The 18,731-nt window shown below is 43.7% G+C and overlaps 1 protein-coding gene across 1 annotated transcript in view; it reads left to right on the forward strand.

Annotated features, from left to right (window-relative positions):
• The window catches only part of SLC49A4 (solute carrier family 49 member 4), a 132,502-nt gene that overhangs the window by 105,465 nt on the left and 8,306 nt on the right, over positions 1-18,731 (forward strand). The window contains exon 8 of the mRNA XM_054971282.1: positions 12,667-12,849. Coding sequence (XP_054827257.1) covers positions 12,667-12,849 — 183 coding nt within the window. The remainder of the gene's footprint in view (positions 1-12,666; positions 12,850-18,731) is intronic.

Consider the following 18,731-nt stretch of genomic DNA (forward strand, 5'->3'; position numbering starts at 1 on the left):
GGATCACTGTAGCCAGGTCCTGGGGCGCCAGGTAGGGGCAAGTTGCCTGATCTGACGAAGATGGAAAAATGCAGACATGGCAACTGCCGTGACCTGGGCCTCCATCGATAGGGAGACATCCAGGAGCACGCCCAGACTCTTTACCACTGGCGAAGTTGCCAGTGGTGTCCCATCCAGGGCAGGGAGCTGGATCCCAACATCTGGCAGCCCCGTCCCAGCTGCAGGACCTCCGTCTTCACTGGGTTCAATTTCAGCCTGCTCTGTTTCAACCATGCCGTCACAGCCTCCAAAGCTCTGGCCAGATTGTCTGGGGCCGTGTCTGGCCGGCCGTCCATCAACAGAAAAAGCTGGGTGTCATCCGCGTATTGATGACAGCCCAGCCCAAACCTCCGCACCAACTGGGTGAGGGGGCGCATGTAGATGTTAAATAACATCAGGGAGAGTATCGCCCCTTGGGGAACCCCGCACACCAAGGGGTGATGGGGCGATAGATCTCCCCCGAGCGCCACCCTCTGTCCCTGACCCTGTAGAAAGGAGACCAGCCACTGTAAGGCTGTCCCCCTAATCCCCACGTCGGCAAGGCGGCTGGCCAACAAATCATAGTCAACCATGTCAAACGCTGCTGTGAGATCGAGTAACACAAGCAGCGCTGACCCGCCTCGATCCAGATGCCTGCGAAGGTCATCTGTGAGGGGAACCAAGGCCATCTCCGTCCCATGGCCAGGACGGAAGCCAGACTGGAATGGGTCCAGGACTACAGCATCATTCAGGAATTCCTGCAGTTGTACCGCCACCGCCCGCTCAATCATCTTGCCCAGGAATGGGAAGTTCGACACTGGGCGGTAACTGGACGGGTCGGTGGGGTCCAGAGATGTTTTTTTCAGGAGGGGCCTCCTTTAACGCTCCTGGAAAAACCCCAGAGCTCAGGGAGATGTTAACAATGGCCTCCAAATGGTCTCGTAGCCCCTCCGAGCTGGCCTTCACCAGCCAGGATGGGCAGGGGTCCAGAGGACAGGTGGTTGGCCTCATCCCCTGCAGGATCCTGTCAGCATTGTCCCAGGAGAGCAGCCTGAAATGATCTAATACGGACCCAGAAGACGGCCAAGGGGTCTCCAGTCCCCTTACTGTATCAACAGTGGGCGGCAGGCCACGGCGAAGGGACAAGATTTTGCCCGCAAAATAGCTCGCAAAAGCCTCGCAGCCAATAGTTGAATTAAGAATTTGGTGGTATCCCTGAGAGAGGGAGACTAAGGACCGAACTGTTCGAAATAATTGAGCCGCGCGTGAGCCAGCGGACGCAATGGCAGTAGCAAAGAAATCCCTCTTTGATGCTTTCACTGCCACCTCATAGGCTTTCATAAACGTCCTATAAGATGTTCTTGCCTCTTCGTCGTGCCCCCGCCTCCACACTCGCTCTAGTCGTCTCAGAGACCGCTTCATCTAGCGAAGCTCCTTGGTGAACCAAGGAGCTACCCGTTTGTGGGCTCGGAGAGGACGGCAGGGGGCAATAACGTCGATGGCTTCGGAAAGTCGGCCATGCCAATCATCCACCAGCTCATCTAACGTACTGCCAGGGGGCATCGGATCCCGCAGAGCCGCCTGGAAACCAGTTGGATCCATAAGTCTCCACAGGCGAGCGTAAATCTGCTCACCGCCCACCCGGGAAAGGAGTGGCATGCTCAGATGAGCCTTCAGGACAAAATGATCTGACCATGGCACTGCATCATAGGCATCAAGGACCACCATCATCCCTGCCCTAAAATCAAATCCAGCGTGTGACCTGCTTGCTGCGTGGGAGCTGAAACAAACTGGGAGAGTCCTAGGGCCGCCATGGAGGACACCACGTCAATGGCCTGCGTGGAGGCATCGTCGTCAGCATGGACGTTGAAATCCCCGAGAACCAAAAGTTTCGGGAATTCCAAGGCCCAGCTGGCCACCGCCTCCAAGAGACCAGACAGGGAAGATGCAGGTGCAGTAGGCGGTTGGTACACCACGCATATTGCCAACCTCTCCTCGGCATCCAACGCTAGGCCCACACAATCAATGCCAGTAATTTTTGGGGTGGGGAGTGGTCTGAAGGAGAAAGACTCCCGAATGAGCAAAGCCATGCCTCCCCCCCGACCACTTGTCCGGGACTGGTGGAGGACCGTGTAACCTGGGGAGGCTAGTTCTTTCAAAGCGACCGTCTCGCCCTCCCTCACCCAGGTCTCGGTGACGCAAGCCAGGTCCACATTCAATGCTGCAAGATAATCTTGCAGTGTTTTGGTCTTATTATTTATGGACCTGGCATTGCACAGCGCCAGTGTCGGAGAGTGGTATATTCTAGCCCCACAACAAGAATATCTTGGGATGGGACGCAGATTGGAAGGGCACCGAGCCGTACCATGTCTCAATGCCCTTCCCTTCCATAATCTGCTCCCACTACCATACCTCCCATGTCCCCGGATCACTGGGATCCCCAACCCCAAGCCGGCCTCCTCACCAATGATCTTAGTGCTAACCCACCACCCTCGCAAAATCAACAACCCACCAACTATCACAGACTAAGCTATAAAACATGCATAAAATCCCAATACCCTACCAAATTAACAACATAGACTACAATAACTAACACACATGGTATAAAAACAATAAACAGTAACAAGGCGAGCAGTCCCCTAGCAGCAGTCTTATAGGCTGGAGCAGCAAGGGGCGGGGCCGGGCAGATGGAAAGCCCAGCCCTTGATGGAAGAAGCTCCCTTGGCAGCGGCAACAGCAGCAGTGCAGGCAGACCTCTGGCTACAACAACCTTTGTAGGCTGGAGCAGCAAGGGGTGGGGCCGGGCAGATGGAAAGCCCAGCCCTTAATGGAAGAAGCTCCCTTGGCAGCAGCAACAGCAGCAGTGCAGGCAGACCTCTGGCTACAACAACCTTTGTAGGCTGGAGCAGCAAGGGGCGGGGCCGGGCAGATGGAAAGCCCAGCCCTTGATGGAAGAAGCTCCCTTGGCAGCGGCAACAGCAGCAGTGCAGGCAGACCTCTGGCTACAACAACCTTTGTAGGCTGGAGCAGCAAGGGGCGGGGCCAGGCAGATGGAAAGCCCAGCCCTTGATGGAAGAAGCTCCCTTGGCAGCGGCAACCTTACAGATCGATATAAGCCAGTGCAGTCGACCGCCTTGAACCCAAGTGCAAGAGCATCAGATTCAACATACCTGACTCAGATCCAACAACATTCAGCTTTTATGGACCCCTCGGAGTCGGCATCAAGAGTCTTGTCTCTGATCTCAACATGTTTTTGTTTAACCATCCACTGACTGCCCTCTTCTCTTGTTACAGAAGAGATGCAGTCTAGATACAGACAGGGTTCCCATTTGACCCAGCTGACAGGGAAAGTAAAAAGCTGGATGTGCTAGAAAAAAAGGTGTATGCATCTTCGGCTTTCAATATTAAAATGGCAAACTATTCTTTTGATAATGAGAGCCTATCAGATTTTTCTGTGGAAGAAAATGACTGCATTCAATTATCGTTTACCTAAGGATCAAAAAGCACTGGCCAAAATAATCCAAGAGGAGGCAATTTGCCTCTCAAAACAACAGATTAATGCAGGGCAGAATGTAGCTGACTCCTTCACAGGGGCACTGGCATCATCTATAGTACTTGGAAGACATGCATGACTGCATTCTGTTGCACTACCAATAGAAACAAGGAACAAGGTAGAAGGCATGCCAGTCAAGGGCCAGACCCTGTTCTTAGCTAAGACAGATGAGTACCTGTTTCAGAAGCATTAAGATTGTCAGACTGCCAGCTTATACGGAGTCTTGCCTCCCTTACAACGGCCAGGAAACAAGGCCACTAGCAGATACCAGTCACATAGAGAATGTCAATTTAGGTATCAATCTTACCATCAGTACCAGCAGTATCCTCATCATTACTTGTCCCATGGCGTACAGCCTCAGCACCAGAGGAAAAAATCCTTGCACAAGCCAAGACAGGGCACTCTAGCTTCTGCTCGTAAGGACCCATTCCAAACTCAGGAACAACTGTTCTGACTAGGAGGGGAAACCCTAGTGGTTTTTGGTAACAGACTCGTCCATTTTCTTTCAGGCTGAAGAGCCATCACCGCAGATGCATGGGTACTTGAAATAGTTCAATTCAGTTATAAAGTTGATTTTAATTGTTCTTCATGTCTAAATCTCCTTTGTAGGTCTGTGGGGCAATACATCACCTGACCTAGCACATGAGCTTTTTGCACTTATTAATAAAGGAGTAGTTCAACAAATTCCTCAATAAGAATCCCAATTCGGATTCTACTCAAGGTTCTTTCTGGGAGGTAAGAAGGATGGGAGTTCTAGACTCATTCTGGACCTTACAGAACTAGACAAGTGTGTTAAAGTTCAAAAATGTAGAATGGTCACACTCCCCATGGTCCTTCAGCTTCTACCCCCTGGATCATGGTTTGTAGTCCTTGATTTGAAGGATGCTTACTTCCACATTTCAATATATCAGTCTCACAGGAAGTATCTGAGATTCTAATATGGAGGACAAATTTAACAATATCAAGTGTTACCTTTTGATTTAGCCATGGTGTCTAGGGAATTCATTAAATGTATTTCTGTGGTGCTTAATTTACCCATATCTGGACAATTGGCTTCTTACAGTCCAGTCCAGGGAGATTTTACAAAACTACATCACTTTAAGATTAAAGGTGTGTAAAAGCTTGGGCCTGGTAGTTAATGATTGTAAATTGAACCTGATTCCTTCCAGGAAAATACAGTTCATAGGAGCCATCCTGGATGCTTCGCAGACTAGAGCTTTTCTTTCCACCAAGAAGCCTCAGAAAATACAGGCACTGGTTTGCTCTGTCTAATGCTGTTAAGTTTCAGCCAGTCCTAAAAAGCCAGATCTTGCTAGAGTTAATGGCAGCAACTACAGCTGTGATACCTTTAGGAAGGCTACTCATGAGACAACTTCAGATTTGGTTCCTGTCAGTTCACAAGCCTGCAATACATTCACAGGCTAGGGAGTACTCGCTTCCAAGATCAGTGATCAAGTTCTTGAGTTGGTGGCTCTCTGATACTCACCTGATTAAGGGAGTAGAGCTTGGATTCTTGGAAATTGATGTCAGTGTCATCACCAGTGCCTCAGTGGAAGACTGAGAGGGCTCATTGCCAACCAGTGTCAGTGCATGGTACCTGGTTGGAGGGAGAAAAGAAATTGCATATCAGTGTATTGGAATTCTGAACCCTACGTTATGTACTTACCTCCTTTGCAAATATTGTGGAGAACCGAAGGGTCCAAATACATACAGACCAACTGCACAGCTATGTTTTATTTAAACAATCAAGGGGGAACTACAGACCAACTGCACAGCTATGTTTTATTTAAACAATCAAGGGGGAACTACGTCGAAGACCCTTTGCAAGGAGTACATGATAATATGGGACTGTACTGTACTACATGGAGTCTCCCTACAAGTGGTTCACATTGTCAGCACATCAAATGTTATAGCTGACAGACTGAGCAGATTGGGATCTACCATGCACAGGTGGTTTCTGAAGGACTGTTACATAGGACAGATTGGGACTTGCCAGAGATAGATCTGTTTGCCGCTAGAAAAAACAGCAAGGCAACTCTATTTTGTTCCAGATGAGGAACTGATCCAGACTCTCTGGGGGGTGCTTTGCAGATCAGATGGTTAGGACACCAATTTTATGCTTTTCCACCTCTACTACTGATTCTTAGAGTGATCAGTAAAATGCAAACAGACAAAACCAGATACATATTAATAGCACTGCTCTGTCCATGTCAACTGTGATTTTGCTTCTAACCAGAAACAACTATCTCCACTTTCTCCACCACATCTATTACAGTACAGAAGACAAAAACATCACAATATACCCAGATTGAGACTCACAGCATGGTTAATTTCCCCATAGAAACAAATGTTTCAGCTGGAGTAGTAGAAGTAATTTTGGATGCTAGAAAAACTAATTCTTAACCTCTCATATGCTAGAAAGTGGAACACATTTGTGAGCTGGGCTAGACACTAGAGTATCACCCCCCCCCCCAACATGCACTGTTGCCTCCATGTTGCAATATCTCTAGAACTTAAGAAGGTTAGGGTCCATTTAGCTGCTATATCTACTTTTCATGCCTTTCGCACACTACACATCAAAGCTATTCCTCAGGGGTCTTTGCAATATGTTCCCACCAGTGAAATCAATAACACTACAATGGTAATTATTCCTGGTATTTTTCAAATTAATGTCCAGACCCTTTGAACCTTTGGTAATTTCCCCATTAAAACTCTATTAAAGTGATATTTTTAGTGGCTATCACGTTGGCTAGACACATGAGTGAATTAGCCACATTAAGAATGGATCCACTCTTTCTTAAGTTACATCCAGAGAAGGTGGTCCTTAGGCCTAGACTCCAATTCCTTCCCAAAGTATTATCTAAATTTCACACTTCCCAGGAAATAGTATTACCAGTTTTCTTCCCATCTCCCACACTGGAGGCAGAAAAAAAGGTCTCCATACCCTGGATGTGCACAGGGCAGTGTCATTTTATCTAGACTGCACTGGCTCCTTTAGGTCAGAGGTACAGTTGTATATTTCTTATGCAGCCGCTATCAAAGGGACAAAGGCATCTTCTCAAATCATCTCCAGATGGATAGTTCAGGCTGTTAAGCTCTGTTATGAACAGGCCAACTCACCATGTCTGTTGGAGATTCATGCCCATTCTCCTAGATCCCAGACATCATCCTCAGCTTTCATCAGAGGAATTTCCATACAGGTCATCTGTAAAGCAACAACATGGTCATCTGCAGACACCTTTAGCAAGCACTACACCTTGAATATCAATGACACGAGGGAAGCAGCAGTGGCTCAAGCAGTTCTTCAGTCTCTGTTTCCATCACCCCTCCTCCTAGGTTAAGTTGCTTGCTAAATTTCCATGTGGAACTGCACTGAAGATCAACAGTGAAAACAGGGTTGCACTTACCTGTAACTGTTGTTCATTGAAGCCTTCTGTGCAGGCACACATACCCTCCCTCCTGACCCGCTGTATGCTCGTCACTATTTACCTTGGAGAGTCCAGTGGCTTAGGGAAAATTGAGGGTAGATGGCACTGCCCCTCCCAGAGTGTGGGTTGTTTGGGTAGGAAACACCTGTACAGGCACTTGGGGGTGGGAGGTAGAGGGCATCCTCCTCTACAGTTTCAAAGCTACAGAACCTACCGATTGGCAGGCCTGCATACATACAGTTCCATGTGTGTTTGCACAGAAGACCTCAATGAACAAGTTACAGGTAAGTGCAACCCTATTGTCTTAAAATTATAACTTTTAACCCACCAGATTACTAAAAATATAATGCAGTCCATTTTATTGACTTGGCTTAATGCAAATAGAAGCTTTTAAGGGAATGAAATAATTAAATTACGATTTAACAAGATCAGTTAGTTGGCTCCTCTTTTATCCAATTAAACAGCAGTTCAGTGATTGGGACAGTTTCTCTTGCTGGTGCAAAGGGAAGAAGAACTGCCGTTGCTGCTGACATTATGATAAAGCCCAAAGCAATTGCTGGAAAATTGCAGTGAAGCCATGAAGAGACTTTCCCACTCCAATGTGGACCAAGCCCTTTGTTTCAAGGATACATTTAGCCCCGCTTTTCAGCAAGCTCTTCTCTCTTGTAATCATTGCTAGATCTTACTATTGTAGTTGCAGCAGATCATAGTATTTCTCAAATGGTATCATGTATTGCAGTTGTCATTCCTGTATCAGTAATAAGCAGAATTTGAAGAAAAATATTAAATAATACTTTTTCTAATTAAAAGATGCTGAAACTTTCAATCAGTGATGTGTAAACCAAGGGTGGCCTTCAAGAGATTTTTGGAAGTGATTATAGTTGGAAACCATTTTACTCTAGATTGTGTTATAATGAAATCGTTCAGTACAAACAGCTTTCTTTTATACTTGCTGAGGGAGTAAAGTAGGCCATGCGTGCCCTGTATTATCTGTTTCCAGATACACTTTTTGTGTGCTACTGTGGAAGGGTGGCTGTGGTGGCAACCAGGAGGGGATGGGGGGAAGAAGAGAGAGAGAGAGAGACGAGGGAGACTTCTGAGATAAATGCCATATGGACTTATGGCTGTTCCCATCCCAGACTATCCCTAGTCCCTCCTTTTATTTATGTAAACCCCCTCAGTTGTCCACAGTCAGTAAAGAGGGGACCAAAGCTTTTATTTAACTTGCTAGTATGTAAGCTTTGTGTTTACTACAGGGTTCTTATCTGTGTCCCTGAAAGAATAATATGGTACTTAATTGGGAGGTAAGTATAACCTCTTTCACACAGTTATTTGGACTTGAAAGACAAGACACAGGTGGAACTGTACAACAAACATTTATTTACAGAAAATAAGGTGTAACACAGTAAAGGTTTAGTGTGAAACAAGTGAGGACCCACAGGGACTTGCAAGGGGCATCTCATTTCCCTTTCCTCCACCATGCCTTCTTTCCCTTTCCTGCCCCCTTAGCTTCTCCCCTTTTCCTGCTTCCTTGTCTCCTTCCCACCACCTTTGTCATCCCCTTTGTCTTCACCTTTCCCCCTTCCACCCCAAGCAGCCTCTTCCTTGTGGCCTGGTTGCATAGTGCTGACTGAGCTGCATGGTGGGCAATCTGCAAGGACTTGTGGGAGGTACTTCACTTTACCCTGTATTCCCATCCCCACACTACATCCTCTTTCCCTTCTCCTGGCAACCTCCATATACACACCTTTCCCTACAGCCTTCTCTCCTTCAAACCCACTAAGCAGCTTACTGTTGAATAGTAGCAAGCAACAAGGCCTGGGTGAGTCATGCAAGTCATGTGATATCAAGTTGCTCAGTGGTTGCTTCTGGGCCTGGCCCCAATGAGTCTTCCCTCAAAGGCCAAAAGAGAACTGAAAAGGGCCCTGCTCTCTCCCCCTACCTTTTACTGACAGAAATCAAGCCTGGAATACTGGCTAAACTGTTATGGTTGCCTAGCAACAGCCATTGAAAACATCCAGTTAAAGCTGCAGAAGTTCCTTTTATTGTTTGGGTTTTTTGTCACCCCAGTAAAGTGTTTTTTTTTTTAGTTTTCAAATTTTTCTGCAAACTTGAGGTATTTTTCAAGTGTGTAGGAAGATCTGCCTTGTTTGTTCAGGGCGCCAATCTCTGGATTTAAGTATCCGGAGAGATTTGCCACTTGGCTATTATTATATAGGTTAAGTATGGAATGTACAACTGGCTCTCAGCTACAGTATCCAGAGGTTATACATTTTCCCCACTGTGATTTAATATTTTTAACTAAGTCTTTAGTTAAACAAACACGGAGGGGAGGACAGATTCCTTTTTCTCCATACAGCGTTCCTCAGCATTTAAGGTTCAACTCTAACCTTTTTACCACAGCTGAAATCTTACACTCCAGGCCACTCCTTTACTTCACAGAGACCCTTGTCATAGAACCTGTACACAGAACAGGGTGCTGTTTAATTTACTAAAAACAAGTTTCCTTCCCTAACCCAACCCCAAATCTTAACTAAAAGTCAAAATAAAAGCCTGTCTAAGCTTACGCTGTTATCCATAGCTACCCAAATCCCTGTCTGAAGGGGAAGTTATACTTCTGCTCCTTAAGCTGAGGCTAGTTCACCCCTTCCCATCCAGTGAAATTCCAGCGGTTGTAATTGGCTTGCAGTCAATGGGAATTTGCACGAGTCCTAAATCATCTGGATTGGTTCAGAGTCCTGGAGGATAGATAGGAATATGGGGTTGATTGCTACAGCACCGTTGTCACTGAGTATGCATGCATTCTCAAGTAAACTTCTCCATATCTTCTGCTAAATGAAGTAGCATGACAACATCTTTATGTAAGGGATACTTCTGTATGTGCACTATGCATATACTATTGAGTTTGAGTTTGCTAGAGTGTTATTATTTTCTACGATCCACTTGCTGGCTTATTAGAATTGTAAAGATGTATGCTCCCTTGTGGATTTTTATCTCTCTGTCACTGTTGCCTTTGGCTCCAGACCATGAGCCATGCCTCCAGACCATAGGCATGCCCCCTTTTCAGCTCCTCAGTGGCCAGCCTGTGTCTTCTTCCCTCTATCAATTGCTGCTGTGGCTACTTCACTGTGTCCACAGATATATCTTTGTGCCCAACCAACCTTCCCCAAAGGAAGCTGCTCCTAGAGTCCTTGTCATTTGTAGGAGGGGGAGAGGTGGCTTCTCTCGTCTGATCTGCTTCTGTACCAAGTTCTTTACCAAGTACCAAGTTCTCACCACAGATTTTTCATAGCCCTTCTCCAGTCTCGTCTTGAGCCCACCAACCTAAAAGTTCCAAGGCCAGTCAGTCCATGTCTCTTCTGGCTCCCAACTCCAGACCCATTGATCTGTCCAAGTTCCTGCTGGTTCTGCCACCCCTGCCACACTCTGCAGGCTCCTGTTGCCTTCTCGTGGCTCTGGCGCAGGCCAGAGGACACCCCTACTCTATTGGGCTCCTGCTTCCCCTCCTTGTTGTTGGCTTCTCTTTTTAAATCCGTAGCCAGCTTGGATGAACCCTACCCCTCCCTGCTGGGGTTGTGGCAACACTAGGAATGCCTCATTGTGGTTAGATGGCATTTTTATGCTGATCATGTTGAATGCTGTTTGATGGTTTGGTGTGCCATATTTGAAAAAGAAAGGTTATGTGTTTTCATTTTATTATACCGGAAACTACCCTAGTGGCTTCAAGAATGAGGTGTAGACTAGACATCTTTAAATCCATACAAGTAAACTTCTGCAACCCTATTAGTGAGGGATCATGGCTCATTGATGCCCTGATTTGGATAGCCCAGGTAAGCCTGATCTCATCAGATCTCAGAAGCTAAGCAGGGTCGGCCTTGGTTAGTAATTGGATGGGAGACCTCCAATTACTCCAGAGTGGCAGAGGCAGGCAGTGGCAAACCGCCTCTGTTAGTCTCTTGCCATGAAAACCCTGCTAGGGGTCACCGTAAGTCAGCTATGACTTGAGGGCACTCTCCTCCACCACCATGGCTCAGTGGTGGGTTACATACTTTGCATGCAGAATGATCCAGTTTCAATTCCTGGCTAAAGGAGGACAGGTAGCAGATGTTGAGAAAAGCCGCCTTTGCCTGGGACCTTGGGGAGCCACTGCCAATCAGAGTAGGCGAGCCAATGAACTAGGTAAACCAATGGTCCGACTTGGTCTACGATATTTCGTGTTCAACCGTGGGACAACATGCACAAGTGTGAAATAATGGTTAAGAGTGTTGGATTAAGATCAAATTCCCACTCAATCACAGAGGTCATTGGGTGACCTTACGGCAGTCACTGAATTCAAGTTAAGCTTCTTTAGCAGGTTGTTGTGAGGATAAGAGGGGAGGGGAGGCACCATGCGTGCAATCCTGAATTCCTTTGAGAAAGGGCAGGATAAAAGTAGAAATAAATAGAATAGGTAGCTGTTAATGAGGTGATAAAATCATTTTATTCTAGAAAAGAGCAAGAGACCAGTAGCACTTTTAAGACTAACAACATTTGTGGTAGGGTATGAGCTTTCGTGAGCCACAGCTCACTTCTTCAGATACTTCAGCTCACTTCTTCATTTTATTCTCTATGAGCATACTTTGTATCTTCTCTTTCTTCCAAGGACTTCAAAGGCCAGTTCACGCACAACATTTCCACATACAGTGTACCTAGAGATTTGAATTTTCCAGAAATTGTGAAACTGTGGAGAAACCTAATTGCTCCCTTCTCCTGTTTTTTTTTCCTAAAGAAAAAGAGGGGGAAATGCAAAATTGAAATATCTGCACAGTTACTGTTTATCAAGCTTAAACTTATTGTACTGCTTTAAGAACATAACTGCATAATTCACAAATTTAGTAGTTTGATTTAATTAAGTTTTGAAATGTTTATGAAACCAAACTGTAATGTTTTAGCTTTGTTTGAACAAAGTACAAATATACACAGAACTAAAGAAAAAGAGAGCCCTGAAAACTGCTGAACCCTGTTTTACCTAATCACATGAGTTTGTTTTAGTCTGACAGTAAAACTCCTTGAATAAAATAGGATTTACTTCTGAGCATATATGCTTAGGATGTGCCCCCCCTTAGGGCAGTGACTTCCGCTATCAAAATAGATATTAGTCTAGCAGCAATCAACAAATAAAAAGACCTTGTATATTCTTTCATGAAGGTAAGTCCATCTAGGTACAAAGAATCATCCTGGATTTGGGTATCATACTCTTTTGCAGCAGATACAGGAATCATCTAATGCTGTGGATTATATCTTAGGAAGCACTTTGAGTGAATAAAACTGTCTTTAAAAGCATTCAAAACAGAAAACATTTCACAGGATTTTTTCTGTTTCTACATTTTCAGTTTTTCAAACAAAATTGGAGGGAAATTTGGGCTGAGGGATAGAAAAACACTGTCTAGCCACAATTTCTACCAAAAGCATATCTGTTAGCTGAACTGGAATGTTTTTTGGGAAACTGGACCTAAATGTAGGGTATACAATATAAAATATCTGGAAGACCCAAATCAGATATTGTGTTCTCTTCACAGATGCATCCATAAGGGGCTTATAGGTGCATCAACTGAAGAAGAGTTTAAGCATTTGAACTGGTAATTTGTATTATGACATAAACATGCTGTGCTTTTGTTTTGTTCGCAGCTGCATTATACACATCCTGTGTTTTGCTGGGGGTCTTCTTGAACAGCAGTGTACCTATATTCTTTGAACTTTTTGTGGAAACAGTCTACCCTGTTCCAGAAGGGATCACCTGTGGCGTAGTCACTTTTCTAAGCAACATCTTCATGGGAGTCCTTTTGTTTTTTCTTACTTTCTACCATGAAGGTAAGGAGAGTTCCGATGCTTGCTGACTGTAAATTTGCCAGAGCTGTATGTTTCATCTGTGGTCTTATTGTTGGTTTCATTAAGTAGAAGGAACTGCATGCAGATCTTCCATTAATCCTAATGATGTTTATAAATCCCCACAGCATTTGTAGGGGAAGAATAGCCCTCCTAATTGTTTGTCTTTATATGTGTGTCAATCAAATAATGAAATCTTCACATAGAAGAATTCAAAGCCAGTGCAGCAGAATGTCTTTGAGATAAACACTGTGGCAGGATTTTTATAAAGAGCAGCATAATGTTATGACCATTAATAACACTTGTAGCTAGGCAGGCTAAAACAGTGATAAAACTAATCCAATCTTATGCTTCAGGGTCTAATCCGATTGCCTGCTGGGGGTCAGAAAAGGTGTGTGGATTTTTTCCACCTTTACAATCATGTCTTCGTAGTTATTTTTTTCTGTTGTTGCCACGCTCAAGAGCACAGAATACTAAAAAAGTAAATATTTCACTCTGACCTTTTTGAGTATTCTTCTTAAACTGTGTGGCATGATGAGTAGCTTCAGAGTTGCTTCAGTGATTTGGAGAATGAAACCAAATGTTGTAAGTTGTAAGATTTGTCTTAGATGCAGACAAATTTAGAGAAACATTCAAGGTAAAGCTTGCTTTTATTAGAACACCCTTAGTCCAAAGAAAAGTATATGAAAACCTAGAATGTTACATGGCTTTCTGACCTGATCCTGCTTGTGGTCAGAGATAGAAAATGGGGATGACTTTGTGCTTGGGGAATACTCAGATTCACATGGTCCCTTGTGTTCTCTTCTCATTTTGTCTGCTGCTTTGATGCTTGGTAAACAGCAAACAGCAAAACTGTAGTTTACCCTGTTCTTTCCAAACCTTATTTCCAAGCCATGACTTCATTCTGGTTTGGAGGAAAGAAAACAAATCATAGTTTGTAGTTTGGACATAATGACACAGTGCTTTGTCATTAATTCAGAAAAATGTTATTGAGCTGTGTACAGGGATTGCTTTGATCCTTCTCCCTTTCTCATACCCCAAAGATTTCCCTGGATTGTTTACTTAGTGTCCAAAGCATGCCAGAGAGATGGAGTGAGCCCTAAATAAAGCCTGGGTTGGAAGTATTTCAGATTCTGGTATACTAAAGCTATTGAAAAACACTGATTGAAATAGTTGATGTAACATTTAGAAATTTCAACATATTATTAAAAGCAACTTACCTTCAGTGTCAGTTCATTTGCGTCTTATTTTATTTATAAAAAAATTGGCCAGAGAGCAGTTTGAGACACCTTGAATTAAAATATAGCAATAAAACCATTACAATAACAAAACAAAGAATAACTATTATCAAAGAACCAGGCAGGGGCATTTTTAAAAAGGGTAACCAAAGAGATTGAACCAGAAAAAGTGAATTAAGTATAGCTACAAATGTAATACAAATGAATAGAACACCGGTATATAATTTAATTCAACGAATGAAAGTGCAAAAGTATGATTAAAATCAGCAACAGAGTGATTCAACATATAAGTACCATACCCTTGTATACACACATAGTAAACTTACATTTACAGGTATGTTAGTACATTTTATCACCATATCTATATAACCAGAACCAGGATCAGTGGTAAATATTCATACAAAGCACTCTGTCAATATAACTCTTAAATCCAAAATACCTGATCCTGCACAGTATGGACACAAAGATGTTGTGTAAATTGTGGAGTAAATGCATTCAAATCTTCTCATGACAGAGTTTAAAGTGCAGTGTGAGCAGCACATCAAGATGAAAGTTTTTTCCTTTGCACGTAGATCTCCTTTGACCAGGTCAGAAGTACTCAAATCAAAGATGGAGTGCTAAGTCACAACTAGAAAGCACTGCATAAAAGCAATATCCACCACCATAAGATGGCATTGGAATGATTTAGCAGAGGACAGGGAACAGCAATCACAAAACAGCACTTTGGCTAGAAGAAAGCTACCAAAACTAAAAAAGATGGAATAACCAGTAAAAAGCCTGGGTAAGGATAAGTGCTTTAGCCTTCTGCTTAAAGTAGACATAAAGTGGCCCTCAAGTGGTTTCCTACCTTTGAAAAAGTCCAGTCTCTAGTGGCCACCTGGTTCACCTCTGTTAGCAGAGGCACAGAAAGCAAGGCTTGGGAGGAAAACCTTAACTGGTAAAGCTAGATAGCATGTGAGGATGTGGTTCTTCAAACACCCCCATCTGTTTAGGGCCTTAAAGGTAAGAAAGAATGCTTTGAATTGTGCCCCAAATCAAAAAGGTGGTCAAATGCAGATCTTTCAGCACAGGAGTTAACATGATCCAGCTCCTGAAAATAGCATGACTGCCACTTTTGACGTTTCTAGGCAGTTTTCAAAGGCAGCCCCACATAAAGTGCATTACAATAGTCTATCCTGGATGTAATCAAAATGAGTCACTGTGGTGAAATCATGCTTTTCAAAGAATGGCCATAGTTGGTGCATCAGGCAAAGCTGATAAAGTGTGCTATGCGAAATAGAGAACAACCAAGCCTCTAGCTCAGGGGTCCGTGGGCACAATTATGTCCACCAAGTGTTTTTAGAAAATGGATGGGGCCAGGTGGGCTTTTGCCCAGCAGAGCATCTAATTGGCCACTGCAGATGTGATTGGCTGCGCTGAATTTTAATAACATTGCTTTGGCAGAAACAGCTTCCACAGCACAAGAATCTTCACTATGTGACTGGAGGTAAGCTGTAGCAGCCATTTTGTGACTGGCTTCATCTCCTGCAGCAGCCATTTTGTGGCACCCAAAATGTGCAGCAAAAAACCCCCATTTTTGTTGCTGCACCCACCAGAATTCCAAATGTGCTTGCAGGCTCAAAAAGGTTGGGGGCTCTGCTCCAGCTGATGCCCAAGATCCCACAAGCACCCTAAACAATGAAATTTTGGGAGGAGTACAACCTCCTCCAGATCAGGCTGACTAATTTAAGAAACAGGCTTTTAAAAAAGAATTGGTATTGATACAGACCTATCATTGTAAAGAGGTGGGGGACAGTGCGACAGAGTTTTAAATAAATTTTCACTTGTGCTACTCCTTACATTGACCACCTGCCTGCATTAGCATGCTGACTCCCACCTGCTCTTCTCTACAGGCTGCCTGCAAACCCCACCCCCTTTCTTGTGTGGCTGATTAGAGCTGTTACTGCCCCCTTCTTAATTTTGTTTTTTGTAATAATAGTGTAAAGTTGGACGTCTCATGCATTGCAACTACATGATTTGTTGGTGCAATCACATAAGAGTGTGTAAAACCTTTCCTTTGTAGCTCCAGTGCTACAGCAGTTAGCTTTGAAAATCACAGTAGTCAAAATTGACATGACGTTTCATTAGACAGTCTCTGCCACAGTAGAGATTCTTTAGGTTGTTTTGAGGCTCCTTGATAATGTGTTGCCTGTGAAACCTGATGTTTACAAATGAGATGACAAAATCCATGAAAAACAAATTGAAGAGTGAGTGAGAGAGAGAATATTGGGAACTGAGGCAAGTTTTCTTCAGTCTCTGAGAATTGCCTTTTCCTTCAACGGCTGCAGAAATTGCTTTGAAATAGCCAACCTATCCACTCTTCCTTTGGAATAAACCTTATTGAACTTCTTGGGATTTATTTCTAATTAAACATATATGGGATAAAGTTGAATGTATATGATGTATCTTCCATCTAACATGAGGATGCAGTGCAGAACACCATTTTCTTCTGTGTTAGTTTTCCTGGTAGTTTTAAAATGCAGCACTTAAAAAAAATGTTGCTACAAAGTACTGCACATCCCTTTTTTACAAGGCCTGTGGACTAGTATAGATGTTTTAAAAACTGTGTTACTGGCAGGCCCTTGGCAGGCCTTAGAGGCTTATAGGAAGTTTCTCAGTGAGGTAATCTGCAGTAACAGAAAAGTTCTCTTGAAAAGCAGCTTGTCCAACATGGGAAAACTTCCCGTTTGTTGAGTGTGTTCTGGGCTGTGCTCTCAATTCACATGGGGTCAGCAGTGAAGCCCAGCAGATTCTGCAGGAGCTTTGTGTGAGCCGACGTGGCGTCTTGGGACATGTCCACATAGCCTGTATAACAGCCCCTCACTGACAAGGTGATATAGAAAGCATTCCCTGGAGGTAGAATCTTTAAAAGCAACAGCACTGTACTAATGCATATAAGAGGCAGGCAGCCAAACAGCAATAAGGTGCGGCTCTTTTGGTTTCCCTGAAGAAAAACGTAACCTCAGCCAGAGTTTTGTTTCAGGATAAAAATGCCCAGTTAACTGGAGATTCCTCCTGGGTAACTGTTTCTTCTCTCTCGACTTTTTTTTTTAACTTTAATGCGGATCATAGCTATGTGTTCCCAGTAGTATATGTTTAGTCTGCTGCTAGTGACACAGCGTAAATGTAATCATTCAACTCCTAGGTTCTCTTGTTGAGATGGGAAAATCTAGAAAATATAATATGCAAGCATGTGTAGATCCCCTGATACAGGAAATAGAAGGCAAACTGACTTTATTGACACTCATATCAGTGCAGTCTGATTTCATAAACTTTATTTCTTCTTCTAATACTTCAAAGCACTTGTGTTAACAGAAGTGTTGTTTGGACAGCAAAATAGTTTTGGCATTTGGAAGTCTTATGAAGGCAGTTGCTAACTTTAAAAAAAATATGGCACACTTCAAGACTTCCCATTCTCTTTTTATCATGTCATTTTGATTGCAAAGATTTGGGGGCATTATTCGATCGTAGAGAGAGGTAGATTTCTGCAGAAGCATTGATTTCTTAAGCTTTTCTCTTTTTAATTTTGCAGGCTTTGATAAAATTGCTGTTTAGCATTCTTGAATTATAGAATTAAACGAAGCCAATGCTGCTTAATAGTTTAAAACTCTGTGAGAAGAGTGAGCATTCAAAACTGAAGCATATTCTGCTTCAGTCAACCTGAGTCAGAGAGAAAAATACTGATACAAAGAAGGAAACTTGGTTCCCTTTACCTTTAGATCAAAACAGAACACTAGATGCATTTAACTTCTGGTGCTAACAAGCTGACTTCTTGAGACTTTATGTATAAACATGTATAATGTATAAACATGAACTTGGCTCTCTTGTTGACAGCTTACCATTGGCTTCCAGACAAACTAACTGGGCAAATCCAATTAGTTATCATCCTTTTAATCTCTGCATTGGGTGTCTCTTTAGATTTGGAGTCAAATTTGCAGACCAGCCAGTGCTGTTCTGCACCAAACTTTATCATAAATGTTTCTGTGTAAGTATAATTTTCCTTTTGAGTGCTGAGCTTATGGTAAGCTCTGAGATACGTCATCTTTGACCAAAATCTCTTTGCAGAAAAGAAGCTATGGGAAAGATTCTCTCCCAACTCTACATTTCCTTATGCCTGGAATGTAAACCAGCTTGGGGTGGGTGGCAAGGTCAAGAAGAGATGGGTGTGGGGATATCATGACACAGCTTTATTGATTATAGATTCCTTCAATCTATGTCGGACATGGATGGAGAATGAAAGCTGATGCTGACAGCCGTGCTGCTTGCTTGTTGGGGAGGGAGGGACTGAGGAAAGTGGACTGGTATAAGGCGAGAAGCAGCAAACGTCTTTGTTTCCATCCTGTCGGGTGTCAGGTTGACCAGACTTCCCTCAGTCCTTGCTTCCCTGTGCCAGATGGTCAGTCAAGAGGACCAAGGACGTACATGGCAGTGTGGATGTTTCTGGGTACAGTCTATTCAAGCTGATACCGTCCTTCATCCTCTTGCCTGCAGATTGCTGAATTTTTATTTAATAGACTAAAATAATTCTCTATCTCAGCAAATAAAGGTGATTCAAATTAATGCCATTGTTTGGTTTCCGTGAGCGTAATG

Source organism: Eublepharis macularius, chromosome 2 (assembly GCF_028583425.1).
Source record: "Eublepharis macularius isolate TG4126 chromosome 2, MPM_Emac_v1.0, whole genome shotgun sequence".
In the NCBI taxonomy this organism is placed as follows: Eukaryota; Metazoa; Chordata; class Lepidosauria; order Squamata; family Eublepharidae; genus Eublepharis; species Eublepharis macularius.